Raw genomic sequence first — 19,331 nt, forward strand, 5'->3', positions numbered from 1 at the left:
AGCAGATCTCTTGAATCGAGATTTTGAAAGAATTATGAGGTACTGCTTAGTAGCCTATTCTAATATGTTACAGTGCATTAATTCTTTTTTGACCCCAAAAATTGTTTTAATCCATTTCTTTCTTTGTTTACATGCACTTGGTCTAGAAAGGAGATGGGAGGGCTGGGCTGCTTCTGCTGCACAATTTTTCCTTGGATACCTAATTTCATGATACAGTGGTACCTTGGTTTTCGAACGTCTCCGTCGACGAACATTTCGGTTTTCAAATGCCATAAACCCGGAAGTAAATGTTTCGGTTTTCGAACTCACCTTGGAAGTAGAACAGGCCACACGGCTTCCATATTGAGTTTTCTGTATTGTGTTTTCAGTTTTAGAACATTTCAGAACTCGAACGGTCTTCCAGAACGGATTATGTTTGAAAACCGAGGTACCACTGTACTAGTTAAAATAAAATGGATTTTAGAATACTATATGCTCAATATTGTAAGAACCAAATTTGGAAGGTATGTTGTTAGCCCTCTAATGGCAATGCTGGATCTATTGGACCGTTCAGCTTGGATACAGACACGGGGGTCCCGTTCCTGGCCCCTGTGTGTGTTGGCGGAGCATGCATAAGCCCTGCCCCGTTCTACCCTCTTCCAGATCTAAATGGTACACACATGTTGTTGGCAGTCGTGATAGCAATTGACAACAATTAAAACAGTAATAATTATTATTCTGATAAAATTAAAATGGGGCAGAGCAGTAGCTAATTCCCAGCGAAACAAGGAAGTTCTCACTTGTTTGTAAAAAGCCAGCAGGGAGGAAGCTGTTTCATTTCCCTTGAATGGATGTTCTATTTAAGGGCAGGTGACTAATTGGCTCCTCTGTTAGCTTTTCCTTTTCTTTTTTAATTGCCTTTTGCTTTGGAACGAAAAAGCAGCTGAACAGCAGCCAGATGCACCTATGTTTTCTTTAATTGCATGAACTCTAATGGATAAGTCTCCTGCTTGTAGGCTAATTTGTGGCTTAGCGATAAGTTTCCTAGCTGTTCCTGGTGGTTTGCAGAGTATGGCATGCAGTCTTCATGGTTTTTTTCACTTAACATTACATCCAGTCTGACGCCTCGTGCATTCAGGTTTACATGGGTTGAATAATGAGCCCATTGGAAATCTGTGCTTACCCACTTTTGTTTAGAAATGTAGTAGAAGCAGCAAAAGCAGTAATATTTTACCATCATCCTGGAACGATATTGTCAAGTAGGTAAACCATTTTACAGATAAAAGCAGAACACCAGAAAACATTGTTTTTAGTAATAAAATGATCCTATTGTAGCATCTCGGACTTCCTGACTAACTGTCTTCATTACAGTTAATAGAATAAAGAATTAAAAATAAACCCAGAAAATAAAAATATTAATAATAAAGTAATTTCAGTGTCATTAAAGGAATTCCAAACTATAGTATTGCCTTAGAGTCAGGAGTAATTTTGACTGCATTCAAAGAAATAGTTTGCAGTAAATTAATTTTGTCTTTGGCCCATCTCATCAGATCTCAGAAAATACATCAATTTTGACATTAAAATGAATTTCCAACGTTGATCCATTCATTGATATTAATTACTAAAGGGGACTTCCATTTCTGCACAAGCAGCATTATTCCAGGAACTGTCATGTTTGAAACTAATTCTGTATGTATTCTATTAGATATTTTGTGTAATTTAATCGTAATAATAATAGAATGGTATTTCATATCCCAATACACTGGTTGTTTTCTGACTTTTTTGCAGTAAGCTACATTTCCATCACATATGAAAATGGTCTCCTGGTTCCTTCCTACACCTCCAACACATTTTTGCATTGTTTCTATTTTGCTTAACATCACAGGACTTAAATACCAGTATTGCCTTACAGTAGTTTCCCCTTATTGTTATAGTCTATGAGAATCTCTGGCATAAAACCCAGACTCTCACGGAGATATTGCTACCAACACCTTGCACCACTAACCCAAGCACATTAGTTCACTTGCTCAAAAACAGTTGATATTTTCTGGATAGTAGCCTTTTCCAAGTGCACGTAGCTTCTTATTTTTTATTATTTTACCTAAATAGAGCACTCCTTCTCCAGTTCTTAAAGCTGTGGTCTGAGTCTGCTAAACTTGGATGTTTCTGTTTAGGAGAAGAAAAGTTAGGCTTGGTGTAGCAAGAACCCTGGCACAGAGCCGGCTCAGCTATTAGGCAGACTGAGGCGACTGCCTCAGGTGGCAGAAGCCCGCAAGGTGGCAGAAGAGAGACTGGAACAGAAGAGACACCGGAAGCAGCCGAAATTGTGCGAGATCTTGTTGAGCGTGCAAGATTTCAGCAAGATCTTGCCTGAAATTGGTGCTGTTTATCTGCCAGCAGTGAAGGTGGCAGGGCAGGCAGAGAAGCAGCAGCAGCAGTAGGTATGGTGTTGGCAGCAGGAGGGCAGGGCAAGATGACACTTCCTGCTTTGCCTCAAGCAGCAAAATGGGATGTGCTGCCCCTACCCTGGTGAATAGCCTTCCCCCTGTCTGCTGTTCTTGGTAGCCTATCAATAACGATAGAAGGGAATGTGCTGTTTAGAAAGAGAATCTGGAAAAGCTTTTATGTTTTCCATGGCTTCTCAGTTGTTCCATCCCTGATTGGGGAGGAGAGATGGGAACATCTTTAAAATGTAGCACAGGACAGAAGTTGAGTGATTGCGCTCTGTTAGCTCATCTTGGGGAAACTGCATCACCGAATACCACGTCTTTAAAAAAGCAGCATCATTGATTGGCGTGAATTAGAAAGAAACATCATGCAGAGAGCCAGAGATTCTTTTAAGATTGCAGTCCTCTGCACAGGTACTTGAGCACAACTAGATTTAACTTCCAAGTTAGCATGCACACGAATGCTCTGTAACTGATGCAGTGGTACCTTGGGTTACAGACGCTTCAGGTTACAGACTCCACTAACCCAGAAATAGTACCTCGGGTTAAGAACTTCGCTTCAGGATGAGAACAGAAATCACATGGCGATCACGCTGCAGCAGTGGGAGGCCCCATTAGCTAAAGTGGTGCTTCAGGTTAAGAACAGTTTCAGGTTAAGAACGGACCTCCGGAACGAATTAAGTTCTTAACCACTGTACTGATTTAGGCTGGATTCGGAGCTCCTGCTTGAGGAAAGGTGGGAGCATTTCCCCCCCTTCAGCCCCCTATGCCCCCTGAAAAGTTGCTCTGAAGGGTTAGAAGGACCATTCTACAGGGGACTACAAGGGGAAGGGAATGGGTAAAAAAATTTCTCCCTTCTTCCTCCAGTAGGAGCCTTCATAAGACCTTATTCCTTCTGGATTAGAAAAAGCCCTTCCCTTTGCAGAAGGGACACTCTAGATCCAACCCGTAATGTATAGTGCTAATGTCAAGACTATAGAACAGGCAGGTGGTCCCCCAGGCCTCTGGGCTCCTGTTCTCACGTAAGCCATACCCTCTTACCCCTAGGCTCTACCCCACCAGTCCTGTTCCATGGTGAGTGGCCATGCAGGAGAAAATAGCTTCCTGTAAGGACCACTTATGGGACGCGGGTGGCGCTGTGGGTTAAACCACAGAGCCTAGGACTTGCCGATCAGAAGGTCGGCGGTTCGAATCCCTGTGACGGGGTGAGCGCCCGTTGCTCGGTCCCAGCTCCTGCCAACATAGCAGTTTGAAAGCACGTCAAAGTGCAAGTAGATAAATAGGTACCGCTCCAGCGGGAAGGTAAATTGTGTTTCCGTGCGCTGCTCTGGTTCGCCAGAAGTGGCTTAGTCATGCTGGCCACATGACCCGGAAGCTGTACGCCGGCTCCCTCAGCCAATGAAGCGAAATGAGCGCTGCAACCCCAGAGTCGTCCACGACTGGACCTAATAATGGTCAGGGGTCCCTTTACCTTTACCTTAAGGACCACCTGGTTTGTTGCTGTGCACTGAGCCTCTTCGCTTGAGCCCCTTTCTCAAAGCTTAGTGAGAAAGCCAAGCTAAGAAATGATAGTGAATAGTGTGTGTGTGCACATGCATGATAGAGAATGGAGTGTATGTGTGATTTGGCCATGCCCACTTTCCCCCAAGAAAACCGTGCTTTGCCGGTGTGTGAAAAGGATTCCACATCCTGCTATGAGTTGCCCAGCCTCCCCGCACCAAGTTCATCCCAGCTGCATTCCTGTCTGTCTGCAAATATGGGGAAGAAGGTCCGTGGGAGTCATTCTCCCTGTGTTCCTTTCCTTTCTGTGCATTGTGATTGCCGGCACCAAAAAGGTAGGGAGCAAGCAGATACGTGATGGGATCACTGGAATCCATTGCGTGCCTCCCATCTGCCCATGTGAGTGTCTGGCTTCTGTATACGCGGCCCGTCATTTCCCACCAGGTGCAGCCCTTGGAGCCAATATGGCGAATGTGTAGGCTTCACATAATTGCTTGTGAATTAGACACTTGTGAATTAGACACTGAGGCACTGGGGTGGGGTGGTACCCAAGTATGAAAGTGGTGTTCATGTTCATAATTGAAATTTCATAATTTCATAATTTTCATTTTCCTCAGTGGCTGGGGAAACACAGCCAGATGGGCGGGGTATAGATAAATTATTATTATTATTATTATTATTATTATTATTATTATTATTAATTAGGTAACGGTTTTGTCACATTTTTGTCTCCAATTATAGGCATGGGGATATGCTGTTTCTCTTTCCCTCGAGTCCAGCTGGCTCTTCCTCTGAGAACATGGATACGTCCTCGATGTCTCAAGGAGTTCGCCCTCTAGGTGTTCCCCAGGTGGTAGAAGATGAAATTGACCAGTACCTAATAAAACAAGATGGAAAGATTTACAGGAACAAAGATCAGCAACAGTAAATACCATTGCACTTTCTTTCTGGACTTTATAGAGCAGTTCTCAAAGTTGCATAATATTACACGGGGACATTTACTGTTAGAAGCTTTTCCAAACCTAATTAATGTCAATCCATGCGATTCACCTTGCAGCACTCACTCTTCTCAGATTGCTGGCAAGCAGGTCACATGAAAAGGGACCAGGGACGGGGCTGTATGGGTCTATTTCAAGGTTCTTTGTCAGGGGACAAAAGGTCAGGATTTTAAAGGTGAGGATTGCTGCATTGATATCTAGCCCAGATAGTGAACATAGTGGTAGGGACATCCTTAAGAAAGCCAGCCTTGCAGTTTGAGAACCCCTTGTGAAAAAGCTACCAGTTCTGTCTCTGTGCTGTCCAAGCTGTAAATTAGTCGTTTATACCACAGCGGTTGTATGACTTGACTCAGTAATATTTATTTTATTTATTAGATTGATACACCGCCCTTCATCATAAGATCTCAGGGCAGTTCACAGAATAAAATACCAGATAAAAACAAGCAAATAAGTGAAACACAACAGCAAAACAATAACCCCCCTTCCCACAAATGCATTTAAAAGGCTATACTATAGAATATTAATCAGCCAAACGCCTAGTTGAAGAAGAACGCTGGCGCCTCAAAATATATAATGAAGTTGCCAGGTGAACCTCCTTGGGGAGAGCATTCCATAAACGGGGAGCCACTACAGAGATGGCCCGTTCTCGTGTTGCCACCCTGGAGGAGGAGGCACATGAAGAAGGGCCTCGGATGATGAACGCAGAGTCCAGGACAGTTTTATCTGGGGAGAGGTGGTCCTTCAGGTATTGTGGCTCCGAGCTGTTTCAATACATACTGTTACCCAGTCAATACAGAATTTGCAAAAGTTATATCATGTAGTATGTTAATGGACGATCCCCACCGCACCCCAATGATAAATAAACCATCTGTAATATTGTAAGGTAATGTGTATGGTGCTGCGACAGCCCATCGCTCTTGCACAAAAAGTGTTAGTGTTTTGGAGAACAATGAGATGACTAGCCTTGCTAGTCGTCGTCACACTCATTTGAAGTTGGTTCAAACGTTGATGTTTCTATAAATACGAAAAACAATAAAACTCGCATTACAGAAAGGCTGTGTGTATATTTAGTTGTTGTTTCAAAGAAGCTGTGAAAATGGAACCCAGTGCACAGAGTAGCAGGCGTCATGATTCTAGGGCCTCTGCCTGGTTTTATGTCTTTGTCTTTATGCTGCCTCTTTTTCTTTGAGTTGAAATAGCCACATACCTACAGAGATGTCACAGGTTTTGTCAATTATGTTGAGACTCCAGCTTAGAGTTACCATGTATTTCCTTTATGGAAGCTTTAAAGAAGCTTGAAATGCTCAGCTCTCAAGAGGAATATTGAAGACGTCCCATAGTTTGACCTGTGACTGGGAAGGGACATTGTGACTACCTGTTGGCCACTTGTTCCCTGTAACGATCATCCTATTGGTAGTAACTCGCAAAAGAGTTGGCCTTAAAATTTAAAAATGGCATGGTTCAATTTAAAATGTAATGGCTCCGTTTTGCCCCTTTATATGACCTTCCATACATGTGAATCATTGCTTCGGTGAAGATCAAAAAGTGGAAGCCCTTGAATAGTGAACTTTTGTCTAGACATTTTTAACAGCAGTTCAGTGATAAAAATTGTGCTCATAAAACCATCAAAGGCAAAATTCTCTGTTCTTTTGTTAAGAGACTATGCCTAACTTTTCCAACATATATTCCTGGAGAATGTATTATGTTGTTGCTAGCAATAGCGACAGACTAACATTTATTAAGGAAGGAACCAACAGTGAACCAAGAAACTGATTCGTAGAAGGTTATATGAGTGCTGAGCGCTAGAGCTTTATTTCATTGAATGAGGATGAGGTGTTTCTCATTATCCTTTATCAGCTGGTATACACTGCACCTGTCCTAAAAAAATAGCCAATCTGTGTATTGCAAAAAACTATGGTGTCTTAATTCAGTGCTCTAAATAATTAGTTTCTGATACCTGGTGGTGAAAATTAAAGCTAGATGATACAGTAATTTAATTAGCAGATGTAGGCTTCTCTGATATGTTGATGTCTGACCATTATGATGATTATTATTTTTAAAGCAGACTTGCTGCTGGTTTTTCCAGTTACTTCTGTTAAATTTGTTAACTCCGTAAAAAATGTATGAAAACTTCAGAGTGCTTTTCGGCTTCTAAGGAACATGGTTGTTGACTTTTGTTTCTCTTTACACAGATGTCGACATGGCCCGCTGGGCAAATGTGTGCACTGTGTACCATTAGAGGTAAGGAGTAAAACTGTAGCTGCTATGGTAATATTTTACTTGTTAAAATGTCCCCCCACCCCCCGAATATAGTTGCTTTAATGACAGCAATTGAGAGGACGCTGCTGAAACATTAATGTGTCCTGTCTGTGCTGATAATGGCCAAAGAGGCTAAACAAGTCCCTCGGATATATCTTGTTTGGGCAGTACTTGCATTTATCAGGCTTTTGACATCTGTTTTTTCTGCAGTAGTGGATTGAGCAGGCTATATCATAAATGCTCAAGCAAAGCTCTCTCTCCCCCTGCCCTCACTAAATTTGTGTGCACTTTGCTTTCTTGGCATTATGGATTTTCCGTTCATTTGCAGAGGTGCACCTCAGAACTGCTTGTGCTGTATTCTTATATACTGCAACAGTTCTGATTATTATTTCCTTTCTCAGTTGTGTAGAGATCTTCTGATAGAGACAAACGGGGACACATTCACCTGTGCCAGAGTTCTCCAGGCATGCTTGATCAGTTAGCCTTTAGCTCTGCCAGTTAAAAAGAAGAAGACTATTCTACCCATGAGACAGGTTGGGTTTCTGAAGACATTTTGAGTGGGGCTAACACTTCTACTGTCTGGAGAAAGGCCTCCACCATTTTTGTCAGGCTAGTAACAGCTGTGGAAAAGAAGCACAAAGCTTTTTGATTGTTTCCACATTGAATGCTAGCAAAGGAGTTCGGACAAAAACATCCATTTGTTCAGTGATCAATGTGTTATCAAGTAGGTGTCTGACCTGGTTTTCCTTTACGCATTTCTTTTTTTGGCAGCCTTTTGATGAGGATTATTTAAACCATCTGGAACCCCCTGTGAAGCATATGTCATTCCATGCCTACATCAGGAAACTGACCGGAGGCGCAGACAAGTAAGAAACTTGCACCTTTTCTTCAGAGAAAACTCTTTATAGATGATAAAACAAAATGTGAAAATCCTTAAGATTATTTATAGCCGGGGAAACTAATTCACTTCAAGCAGTGGCAAAAATGTAATTTTCAAAACAGTTTTGCAGAGGGGAGGAAAGATTGAGAACATCCTAGTTATTTCCCTCCCTTGATCAGCAGATCTTTTCCTAAACCAGGACCACAGATTGATGCCATTGGCATAGTTTTGTGAAGGGAGGTTGCATTTATTTAAGTCAGTGATTTGTGATCTCATATACATTGCAAGAACACTGCAAGGACTCTGTACACGCGCAAAAGAGGTGTGAAACATTCATTGCTTGCTAAGCATCTTGTCTTTCCATCACGAGGAAAGCAACCTGCAGATGCTCTAGCTGATGTTAATTTTTCACACACAGACTTCAGTCCATGTGTCGCTGAGTCCTGTATCCCTGTTTCCTACATGTCTTGACATTTTTGCTAATGCCAGCTATAATGAGGGGAGAGAGGTTGACTTCTTCAATGCACTGCTAGTTACACCCCACCCCCAGATTTACACTTGGGCCTGGGACATGTTGTGTGTGCAACTATATTAGAGCCCCAAGCCTGATGAAATGTTCTGATCTAGTGTCTGTTGCACACCACTCAGCATAGGCGCTTCTTTTGTTTTTATAAATATTCGGGTGGTAAGTATGTCCTTTGTTTTCCCTGTTTAGGGGGAAGTTTGTTGCCCTTGAAAACATTAGCTGCAAGATTAAATCTGGATGTGAGGGACATCCCCCGTGGCCAGAAGGCATTTGCACTAAGTGCCAGCCAAGTGCCATCACACTCAACAGGCAGGTAAGATCAGAACAGCAGAGGCATTTCTTATGTCTGCTGTTTTTCTTTTTGGAAATGAATGTCCAGCTTCGATTTGGGTTTGTTTTTCCCTTGGTGTAAACACGGTTGGTTAGCTTTTGCACAGGGTGAAAGGCACATGTTCTTATTCCTTGTAACTGGAGGACTCGTGTTCTTGGCATGAGATAGGAGAGGAGCCTTTAGTGGATTTGAGAACCACCTGCGCAGATTTCTTAATGCGATCACAAAAAGCTGTGGACTTGTAAGAATGGAGTAAGTGGTTGGTGAAAAGGGATCTAGGTGTTACTTTCTTTGAATTCCTGTAATGTATACTGGCTCTGTTCAGTCATAATTCTCAACTGTGATTTAGATTTAATGTGAAGGGACCTCAGGCTTATAAGTTTTGCTTCCTGCTCCTTTGGGTCAGCCACAGCGAGGGAGTTTGCTTCCATTTTCAACTAACTGATTCATTATGTCCCAAATCAGGCATACTGGTTATGTGATTTGGGAGAACAAGCCAGCTTAACCAAGGTTAATGACCCTGGCTTGTTTCTGTAAACTGTAGTTAATGTTAACCATGGTTTTAGCTTTGACTATCACAGTCATCCATGGTGAACTGAAAATATAAATGAAAGCTTCCATCTTGTTTCTCATGGCTCCATCGGAGAAGGAAGACAAATATAATATGTGAGTCTAAGGCAGGCGTCGGCAAGGTTTATCTTGTCTGGGCTGGATCAGTCCCGCGGAGATCCCTCTGTGGGCTAGATTGCGCAAAACTTCCGGTGCTGCAGAAGTGAGTCCCCACTGCGCTGTGCCAGTTTAGTGCAGCGCACGAGCGGGCAGCTTGGTTCGGGGCAGCTTGTGGGCCAGTCAAACGAACTCCGCAGGCTGCTTCCAGCCCATGGGCCTTAGGTTGGTGACCTAAGGCTCATATATAGCACTAAACAATGGTTGAGCATTAACAGCTGAACTAGATCTCTGATTTACCGTGTGAGAACTATTGTGGTAGGGGGGATGGGTTTTGAAAAAGTGGTAGAATAGTAGGGACAAACGATTTCTCTCCACTGTTTCCCTCACTGATCCGTAGCCTATACAGCCTAAGCAAGTCTGTTGAGAATCAAGAGTGTCAGTCTGTGAGACAGAATTGAATTAGAATATAGCAAGCTCAGATCTTATGTAGCCTGGGTGACTGTGTTGAACATCATTGATCCTTATCAAAGGGCTTTGCTTGATACATTATTATGCTTTTCAAACGGCAGAAATACAGGCATGTGGATAACATCATGTTTGAGAACCATACAATTGCAGATCGTTTCTTGGACTTCTGGAGAAAAACAGGAAACCAGCATTTTGGGTACTTATACGGGAAGTATACAGAGCACAAAGACATCCCTCTAGGTATCCGAGCTGAGGTTGCTGCCATCTATGAACCTCCACAGGTAACAGATACTCCGCTGTAAAATGTCTTGGTTTGCTCCATTTGGAAAGGCGCCCGGGAAACAAAATAGCACTTGCTGACACTGGAGTAAAACTGTCAACTTTAAAGCATGCAGCTATTTTGTGGTGACGAAGCCTCTCCACAAATGGCACATGTGTCAGCTTTGTGACTTTATAGTCCTGATACTGTGCATTTATATATGCAAGTAAGTTCTCACTGAGCTCAGTGGGGTCTACTTCTATGTAATTGTGCATGGGGTTATGACTCACCGTATTTCGGAGGCGAGGCAGTGGTACTGCTTCATACCCCATGGAGAACCTGTCTTGCCCACAGCATTTGTAGCCATCTCTGCAAAGAACCTGTTTATTGTTTGCTTTGGCCACCTTGAGAGAAGCTACTACCAGGGCAAACAACAAACAGATCACCGTATTTTTCGCACTATAAGATGCACCAGACCATAAGACGCACCTAGTTTTTAGAGGAGGAAAATAAGAGAAAAAATATTCTGAATCCCAGAGACATGTTCTGTTACATATGCTGACTGTTTGTGGGTGTGGGTGGGTGTGGAGTACACACACAACACACATAGCCGCACGAAGCCTCTTCAGGACAGGGGGAGCCTTCATCCCGCTGCCCTGAAGAGGCTTCGCGCGGCTAAGCCAGAAGCTAGAACAGCGAGAGGGATCGCTGCGCAGCAATCCCTCTTGCTGTTCTGGCTTCTGGGATAGCTGCGCAGCCTGCATTTGCTCCATAAGACGCACACACATTTCCCCTTACTTTTTAGGAGGGGGAAGTGTGTCTTATAGAGTGAAAAATACGGTATTTGCAAATATGGCTGCGACTGCTGTGGACTAGACAGATTGACTGGGGCGAGGGGGCAGCAACAACCTCTTCTTTCCCCCTTCTCAACAGAGCTCTTGATGGCAGAAAAGAGCAACTGAAAGAGGCTCTGATCTTATGAATATTGCACGAAGTCCCATTGAATTTGATAGGATTTAGAGTGCAATCCTAATCACGTTTACTCAGAAGTCTTGTTGAATTCAAAGGAACTTAACTCCCAGATAAGTGGGCTTCATTTTGCAGCCTTGGGGAGCAATCCTAATTGACCCCCCCCCCCTTAGCCTTGCAGGGCCACCACCATATCCTCAGCCTTCATCACATGTGAAGATGTTGGGCATATTGTGGTGCAGTGATTGGGCCCAGTGCCTTCTGGATTCCCACGGATAAAAAGGTGGCAGGGGAGCGCCAATGCTTTGCCCTGCTGCACCAGCCGCTATTGGACTATAGCAGCTTATGGTGGACTGGAAATATTTGAACCTGTATGGTCGTGTAAAGTCACTAGGTGGCACTAGCAGCTGGGTCTCATAGCTGCAAGAGGAAGTTGAGTAGTGTGATTCAGATGAATGTTAAGGGGGAACTACAACTTCCCAACGGAATGGAAATTTCTAGTAGAATAAATTTGTATAAATATATAATTTTCTAAATTAAGGTAAGGGAGTGTCTACAGGCACCAAGTGAAAACATTCCTCTTTAACTAGGCCTTTTGCTGTTAAACAATCTATATAGCCTTTTCAATATGGATGTGTGTTATTGCACATTTTATTATTATGTTATGTATTTTGTGTGGTTTTTTTGGTCATCTGCCCTCTGATCCTTGAACGAAGAGCTGTATATAAATTTAATTAATGGTGATGATAGAGATCTGGTTGGATCAGTGGTTCATGAATTTTTGTTTGGTTTACTAGCCAAGCTCAGTCCTTCTTGATGACACCCATTCTTGTGACATGCACAGAGAACTCATGAGAGGGTGTTTTCCTCTATGGCTGGGCTTTTGCAAAAAGTGCAGGCAGCATCTTTCTACTGCTCCCTCCTGCAAAATCTCAACAGGAACGAATAAAAATTAACTTTTATCTTCCTCTTCACTGAGGTGAGGGAGAAGTTTTTCTCCTATAAGCTGGACTTTTGCAGAAAGCACTATTTGTATGCTATGGCTTCTGCCAAAGTGAAGGGAAATAAACTATCCCACCGCCATGACAGACACACACCAGACTCCCTTGCAAAAAAAATAGGGGCCATTTATTTCCCTGCTTATATGGATTTTTCAGGAGGTAGGAGCAAAAAAACCTCTGCCACTTTACGCAAAAGCCCACCTTTCAGGACAGAATCCATCTTTCCTTTCTTCCCCATTCTTGGAGGAAAGGAAGCGTGGCTTCACTCTCACAAACTGAGTTTGGGTGAATACAGAGGGGTGTTCACCGGATGAAGACAAGGCGCTTGCTGTTGGCAAGGAGGCAAGTTGGTTTATGCAACCTTGCATTGGACAATCTTTTGTAGTTCAGATTGATTTAACTCCTTTCAACTGATGCTGCATTAAACTTAACCCAGCTGACGTATTCGCTTTAGAAGGGCATTTCTGGATTTGAAAGCTGCAAGTGATGGAGAATTTTGATCAGCTATTAAAGAGGTTGCTATGATTATCATCCTTGTTCAAAACTATTTTATTTATTTATTTATTTATTTATTTATTTATTACTACTACTACTACTACTACTACTACTCCACCCATCTAACTTGGTTGCCGCAGCCACTCTGGGCTGCTTTCAACATACATAAAAACGTAATAAAACACCAAACATTTTAAAACTTCCCTATACAGGGCTGCCTTCAGTTGTCTTTTGAAGGTTGTATAGTTACTTAGCTCCTTGACATCTGATGGGAGGATGTTCCACAGGGTGGGTGCAACTACCAAGAAGGCCACTTGTCTTTATAGTTTCTCTGCCCATTATCAGCATCAAAATATATAGCATTTTCCACCATGCAACTTTAACATAGTGACCAGAGAGCAGCAAGTGAGGATACTAGGACCAAGTAGTTTTCACAGTACTTACTAGTGTATCAGGTTGTAGTTGAGGAAAGAGGACAGTCTGTTGTCCTATGATCCTCCTTTGGCCATTTTATAAAATGCTGTCTCAACATATAGTGGTGACCTTGGAAGTGTTGGTGGGGAGCTCCTACTGAGGAGGGAGCTCCTTGCTTATGCATAAAATATATGTCTGTTGGGTGATTTGAGACATGCAAGCAGTAATAATTCATTGGTGCGCTGTTCAGTGGCAAGATTCATGAGTTTCTGTTAAGTTGCAAAATAAACTTACATCAGCGCCCTTGAATCCTCTGCACACCATGAAGCTAAGTGTTGAGCACTTTGTTCGCTTGCCAGTTTGTGTGTTTTGGTATTGCATCATGGTACAATGTGTAGAAACCAACAAGCAGCCATGCTAGAGGGGTTGTTCTCTGGTTTTGTGGCTCCTGTGTGATTTATCAGAGCTGCACTAATGCTTGTTCAGCCCAAGATAAATAGATAGCGTCTACAGTTCCCATTTTAGATTCGTGATGATTGGCAGCTATTATGTCGCTGAAACCATGTGAATTAAAAGCATTGAGTTTGGAACTGATGCAAACACTATTGCTGTGATTTGCAAGAGAGGCTGTGTTCCTTGGTATCCTGGCAACCCTTCAAGATCTCTGCTGGCTTGGCCAAAGGCAGACAAGAGTTACAGTATATCTGAGACATCCTTGATCCAGTTCAGTCGCCCTGTTAGTTGAGATACCACCTGATTTAATGCATCTGTTTCCTCAACAAGAAAACTTTGGGTGGAAGGTGTAAAAATAGCTGATGTTGCCTGTCAGTTAAATACAAGCTTATTCTTTCTGAAAGAGAAAAGCCAGCTTGTCAAGTATGTAACAGAATATGGTGGTAGAGTTCTAAGGAGGAAGAATGGGAGGTGTCAATTCAAAATATTGATGGAGGATGACTTTTGATTGTTCCCCTACATTTTTATTTTTTTATATATCTATATATCTATATATATCTATCTATATCTATATCTATATAGATAGATGGATAGATAGATAGATATTTGCAAGTAGAACAGTGCCACAGCAAAAAGTCAGCCGGGCTTTCTCCCTGATAAGTTAATTATTTACTTGCTGATGAACTTTCACATGGGAAAGCATTCAAAACAGCACCCCCACTATTCAGTCTGAAGTGGTACTTGGTCAGTAGAGCATGAGACTCTTAATCTCAGGGTCATGGGTCAAGCCCAACGTTAGGCAAAATACTTAGAGAAAAACTCTGACTCTCAAAGCATGTTTGAGAGAGAATCCACAATCCAGAGAGAAGTCTCTGCACTCCTGAGATATATTCCTGAGTGCTTTCCCGTATTTTATGCTTCCATATGGCACAGAATTTGACTTTTGAGATAGAGACTAGCTTGAATGTGAGGTGCTTATGGCAGATTTTTATAGCATGTGAAGGGAAATTATCACTGTTAGCTGCCTGTTAAATTTTCGTATCAGTATTCATATAATACAAATAATGAATCAAGATTAAGGGGAAGAATCGTAATTAAAAGTTTAGTCTTAGGAAACACATATCGTACCATAGGGTGGTTCATAAGTATTTGGAAAGAAAAGAGGCTTCTAATAACTATATAGAATTATTGAAAATCCAGCCTTCTGTTTTCAGTCAGATAAGTAGGAAGCTAAGGAGCAAGGCAGAATTAGATAAGAGTGTCAAAGTTGGAAAGGGAGGAGAGACTAGAAGATAAGAAATCTGTAAATTAGAGACTAGAGAATAAAAGGTTGTGGGTCAGGTGGCTTAACTTAAAATTAATTAATACCTTGTGACACATTAATGTCCATCCATCACAAAAATTTTGCTGGGTGCCCTATATAGGTAAGGAATCCAATGTTAAGCAAACAGTGATGGCGAGGGTAAAATTGCCAATGCGTGAGATACTAGAAGGATTTCTAGATCACAAGCTTTAAACACAATTTGTAAGAGGCTTTGTTTTTAAAAAAATACTTCATTTGCTCGTTGCTTAAGAAGATTTGATGCAACCCCAATGGGGATCACAGCTGGGCAGAGTGCTGCTGAGCTCTGGTCCTGCTTCTGATCTTCCTATGGACATCTGCTTGACCAGTGAGAACAGGATATTGAACTAGATGGGTCAGAGCCTGATCCTTCAGGCCTCCTCTTAGATTTTTACGGGTGAAAGAATGTAGGTTTCTTTACAGTTATGTGTTGGGAAATGACTGGTTTTCGTAGAGAAGCATAGCTCATTGTTTATTCAAATTAATATTCAATAGAACCAGCAGTCAATAGCCTGGTGTCACACATATCAATGTAACTGCAGCGAGACACAGCAGCTTGTCAATATTCATTCTCCTGACATTTCCTATCGTTTTTTTCTCGAGAACGAAACATTTTGTCTCCTTGGGATGCTAAATGTCCACCCCTGTTTGCAAACTGGTTCTCTGTTGCTTTTCTCTTTATTTTCAGATTGGTACACAAAACAGTCTGGAACTCCTAGAAGACCCAAAGGCGGAGATTGTGGATGAGATTGCAACCAAGCTGGGCCTGAGGAAGGTAATAAAAACATGTGTGGGCCAGGATATAGGGGAAAACCTTTGAAAGGAGCTGGAAGGTTGGCAAATGTACAGGATCTGGTTTGTTGGAAGCTAATTGGGCTAGTGTTGTTTCAGCATGCAGGCTGTACTGGAGGTTTTGTGACCTGTGCAGCTTTTTTCTGCTGCATAGTCCTGAGCCAACATGAAACTGAGTGGAAAGTGTGGGTTGGTGTAGTTAAGCAGATCTGTGTTGCCAGTAGCACATACAGATGTGGTCGCATAGTTTCTGAATTCCTCAGTCTGCTGATCAGGCTCCTGCTTATCAGCTGTTTATTATAAAGGCAGGTGAAGCAGGAATCTTGATGCAGCACCTTAAACAGTGCCCCAGCTGTGCTTTTCTGATATGACTGGGGTAGAGAAGATTTCCCCTCTTGGAAATCTCCTCCTTAATCTGCAGACTGTCAGCTTTTTAATAAATTCTGACACCACCCTTATGCAGATGCCTTTCAGATCCATACTTAGTTTTCTTGCCTTTATGAATATACTGCTTGTGTTGCAAAAATAAAGGATAAAATACATTGCTTTCTCACCCCAAAATTATTTATTTATTTATTTATTTATTTATTTATTTATTTATTTATACCCCGCCCATCCGGCTGGGCCTCCCCAGCCACTCTGGGCGGCTTCCATAGAAACCAAAAATATACTAAAATATCACACGTTAAAAACTTCCCTGAACAGGGCTGCCTTAAGATGTCTTCTGAATGTCAGGTAGTTGTTTATCACTTTGACATCTGCTGGAAGGGCGTTCCACAGGGCGGGCGCCACTACCGAGAAGGCCCTCTGCCTCGTTCCCTGTAGCTTTGCTTCTCGCAATGAGGGAACCGCCAGAAGGCCCTTGGCGCTGGACCTCAGCGTCCGGGCAGAACGATGGGGGTGGAGACGCTCCTTCAGGTATGCTGGACCGAGGCCGTTTAGGGCTTTAAAGGTCAGCACCAACACTTTGAATTGTGCTCGGAAACATACTGGGAGCCAATGTAGGTCTTTCAAGACCGGTGTTATATGGTCTCGGAGGCCGCCCCCAGTCACCAGTCTAGCTGCCGCATTCTGGATTAGTTGTAGTTTCCGAGTCACCTTCAAAGGTAGCCCCACGTAGAGCGCATTGCAGTAGTCCAAGCGGGAGATAACCAGAGCATGCACCACTCTGGCGAGACAGTCTGCAGGCAGATAGGGTCTCAGCCTACGTACCAGATGGAGCTGGTAAACAGCTGCTCTGGACACAGATTTGACCTGTGCCTCCATGGACAGCTGTGAGTCCAAAATGACTCCCAGGCTGCACACCTGGTCCTTCAGGGGCACAGTTACCCCATTCAGGGCCAGGGAATCCTCGACATCTGCCCGCCTCCTGTCCCCCAAAAACAGTACTTCTGTCTTGTCAGGATTCAACCTCAATCTGTTAGCCGCCAAAAAGGGTTGAGTGGGTCATATAGGGCAGATTAGTCATTCAATTTGGGTTTATATAAGGCATCTGTGTTTAAGATACAAAACAATTTGTTTTTGTTTGAATCTAGCCTTTGTTTTATCCTGGTTTTATGGTTATTTTGCAATAAAGATCATCACTAATAACATCTACAAAGCATATCAGGTTTAGTTCTTGATATTTGTTGCAAGTGTAACAGCAACATCTGAACAGCAACTGAGTGCTTGAACAGTGAGCAATGGATATGAATACTGTATGGATCCACATTTCAGAAAGGCTTGCACTTATTTAGCATGATCAGGTGGGATTCAGGAAATAGGAAATTTGAGAGGGTTCCCTTTTAGATTAACCAGCATAGAAACTTGATACCTTGAGAGCACTTCTGTGAACTGCTTTTGACTCTACAGTGTGGTCACAGAAAAGTAAATGTATTTTTATGGGCGAGGTGTGGAGGAGAATCCCTGCAGTCTCCAGATCTTTCCGTAAGGAGGCATAAAACTGTCGGTCTCACCAGTTGCCTCTGCAAATGTGTGAATTGTATTCAAATGAGGTCTGTGTAGCTAAGGGAGTAATTTCCTTCAGGCTGCTGTTGAGCAGGCTTTCTCAAAGAGCTTCCTCTAGCCAAGAACATTTTGTACCAATGTGGGAAGGTCACCTTAAAAAAAAATGGTAGAAGAATAAAATGAGCATTTGTGTTTTAAGGTTGGCTGGATATTCACAGATCTGGTCTCAGAGGATACGCGGAAGGGGACTGTCCGGTATAGCCGGAACAAGGTGAGAAGCGAGCTTTTTCTTTTTTGTCCTTGCACTCTTTTATTTGCAGGCTTTGAAGGGGGGGAAAAACCACCTTAAGCAGAGAACTATGTGTGTAGATTGATGCCTTGCTTTTAAGGGTGGGCCTTGTTTATTAAAATTAGAATAATGCATGAGTTTGGAGGGAATTTAGAGGAGCCATGAATGATTTAGAATGGAGCTTTGTACGGATAGGATGTCAGGATGGTTTGAAATCTGTCTGGATTCTTGGATACCTGGTGAAGGTGCACTACAAACACAAAATCCTAGTTCTCTTTCCCTTAAATACGACTTCACTTCATCTTGCTTGTTTTTAAAATGTTTCAGCAGCGCCAATACCATAAGATCCCATTGTAACTTGTTCTTGTATCTATCTAAGCTTACAAGGGTGCTTTTGTATACCTTCCTTGATTTTCCAAATCTCCCGCAGCTGTGGTCACAGGAAGCGAGCTCTTATTCTGCAGTTTGTTTCAACCCAGCACATAGCAATGTTCCACATACCTGATTATTGTTAATGCTTCCCTCTGCTGGATAATTTCTGTCTAGTTTTCCTCCTGTCCTTCTGAATCCTCTTTCTAGACAGACTTAACACATTTGCTGCCCTTACTTGGACCTTCCATAGTGAATTATCTCAACCAACCACTATTCTGTGACCATAACCAAGTACCATAAGCTAATAGTAGGCTTTGCCTACTTCCACTATAGTGAAAATCAGGCAGAAATCTAAAACAGCCTGCTTGCTCATGATGAAGTACACCCCATTGCATTATTCATTTTATAGTTCGATCACACATTGGGGAAATTAACCTTTCATGGGGAAATTATTGTCTGGGTTCTCCTGCTGCCCTAATTTTGCCACCTCCGTTCTTTACATCAACCAGATGTGAGCATGAAGACCTTGGACCATATGTCAGGCTCAAGATGTTTTTCACCTCAGCTTGTAGACGTTCGTTAGATTCTGGGCAATCTTAACTTCCACGAATCTGAAAACCAGTAAATTTTTTAGTTGTCATAGTTCTAAAGAGAGCTCATAAAACCTGTGTCCTAAAAGTTCAGTGACCAGAAGCCAAATAAACTTGCCTGATTTATTTCTCGTTTTAAAAAACTCCTTTAAAAAGCTTGGTTTTCCTAGTATGATAGGAATTGTTTGCTGAAACTAAAGCTTTGCAGGTTGTAGTGCCTATGGGTACTGATGATTTTCCAAGATGGTCATCTGTGCTAGATTTAGAAGTTACTAATCCATGCTTCATTTTAGAAAGCACTCCTGGGTTACCTTAAATGCCACTTGTGCAATGGCTCCGTCTCTTTAACAG

General features: G+C 42.4%; 1 protein-coding gene across 1 annotated transcript in view; it reads left to right on the forward strand.

Annotated features, from left to right (window-relative positions):
- The window catches only part of NPLOC4 (NPL4 homolog, ubiquitin recognition factor), a 52,423-nt gene that overhangs the window by 8,691 nt on the left and 24,401 nt on the right, over window positions 1-19,331 (forward strand). Inside the window, exons 4-10 of the mRNA XM_079965465.1 lie at window positions 4,668-4,850; window positions 7,117-7,165; window positions 7,955-8,049; window positions 8,779-8,902; window positions 10,159-10,338; window positions 15,679-15,765; window positions 17,929-18,000. Of these exons, the coding sequence (XP_079821591.1) occupies window positions 4,668-4,850; window positions 7,117-7,165; window positions 7,955-8,049; window positions 8,779-8,902; window positions 10,159-10,338; window positions 15,679-15,765; window positions 17,929-18,000 (790 nt within the window). The remainder of the gene's footprint in view (window positions 1-4,667; window positions 4,851-7,116; window positions 7,166-7,954; window positions 8,050-8,778; window positions 8,903-10,158; window positions 10,339-15,678; window positions 15,766-17,928; window positions 18,001-19,331) is intronic.

The sequence above is a fragment of the Podarcis cretensis genome (genome assembly GCF_951804945.1).
Source record: "Podarcis cretensis genome assembly, chromosome: 2".
Lineage (NCBI taxonomy): Eukaryota > Metazoa > Chordata > Lepidosauria > Squamata > Lacertidae > Podarcis > Podarcis cretensis.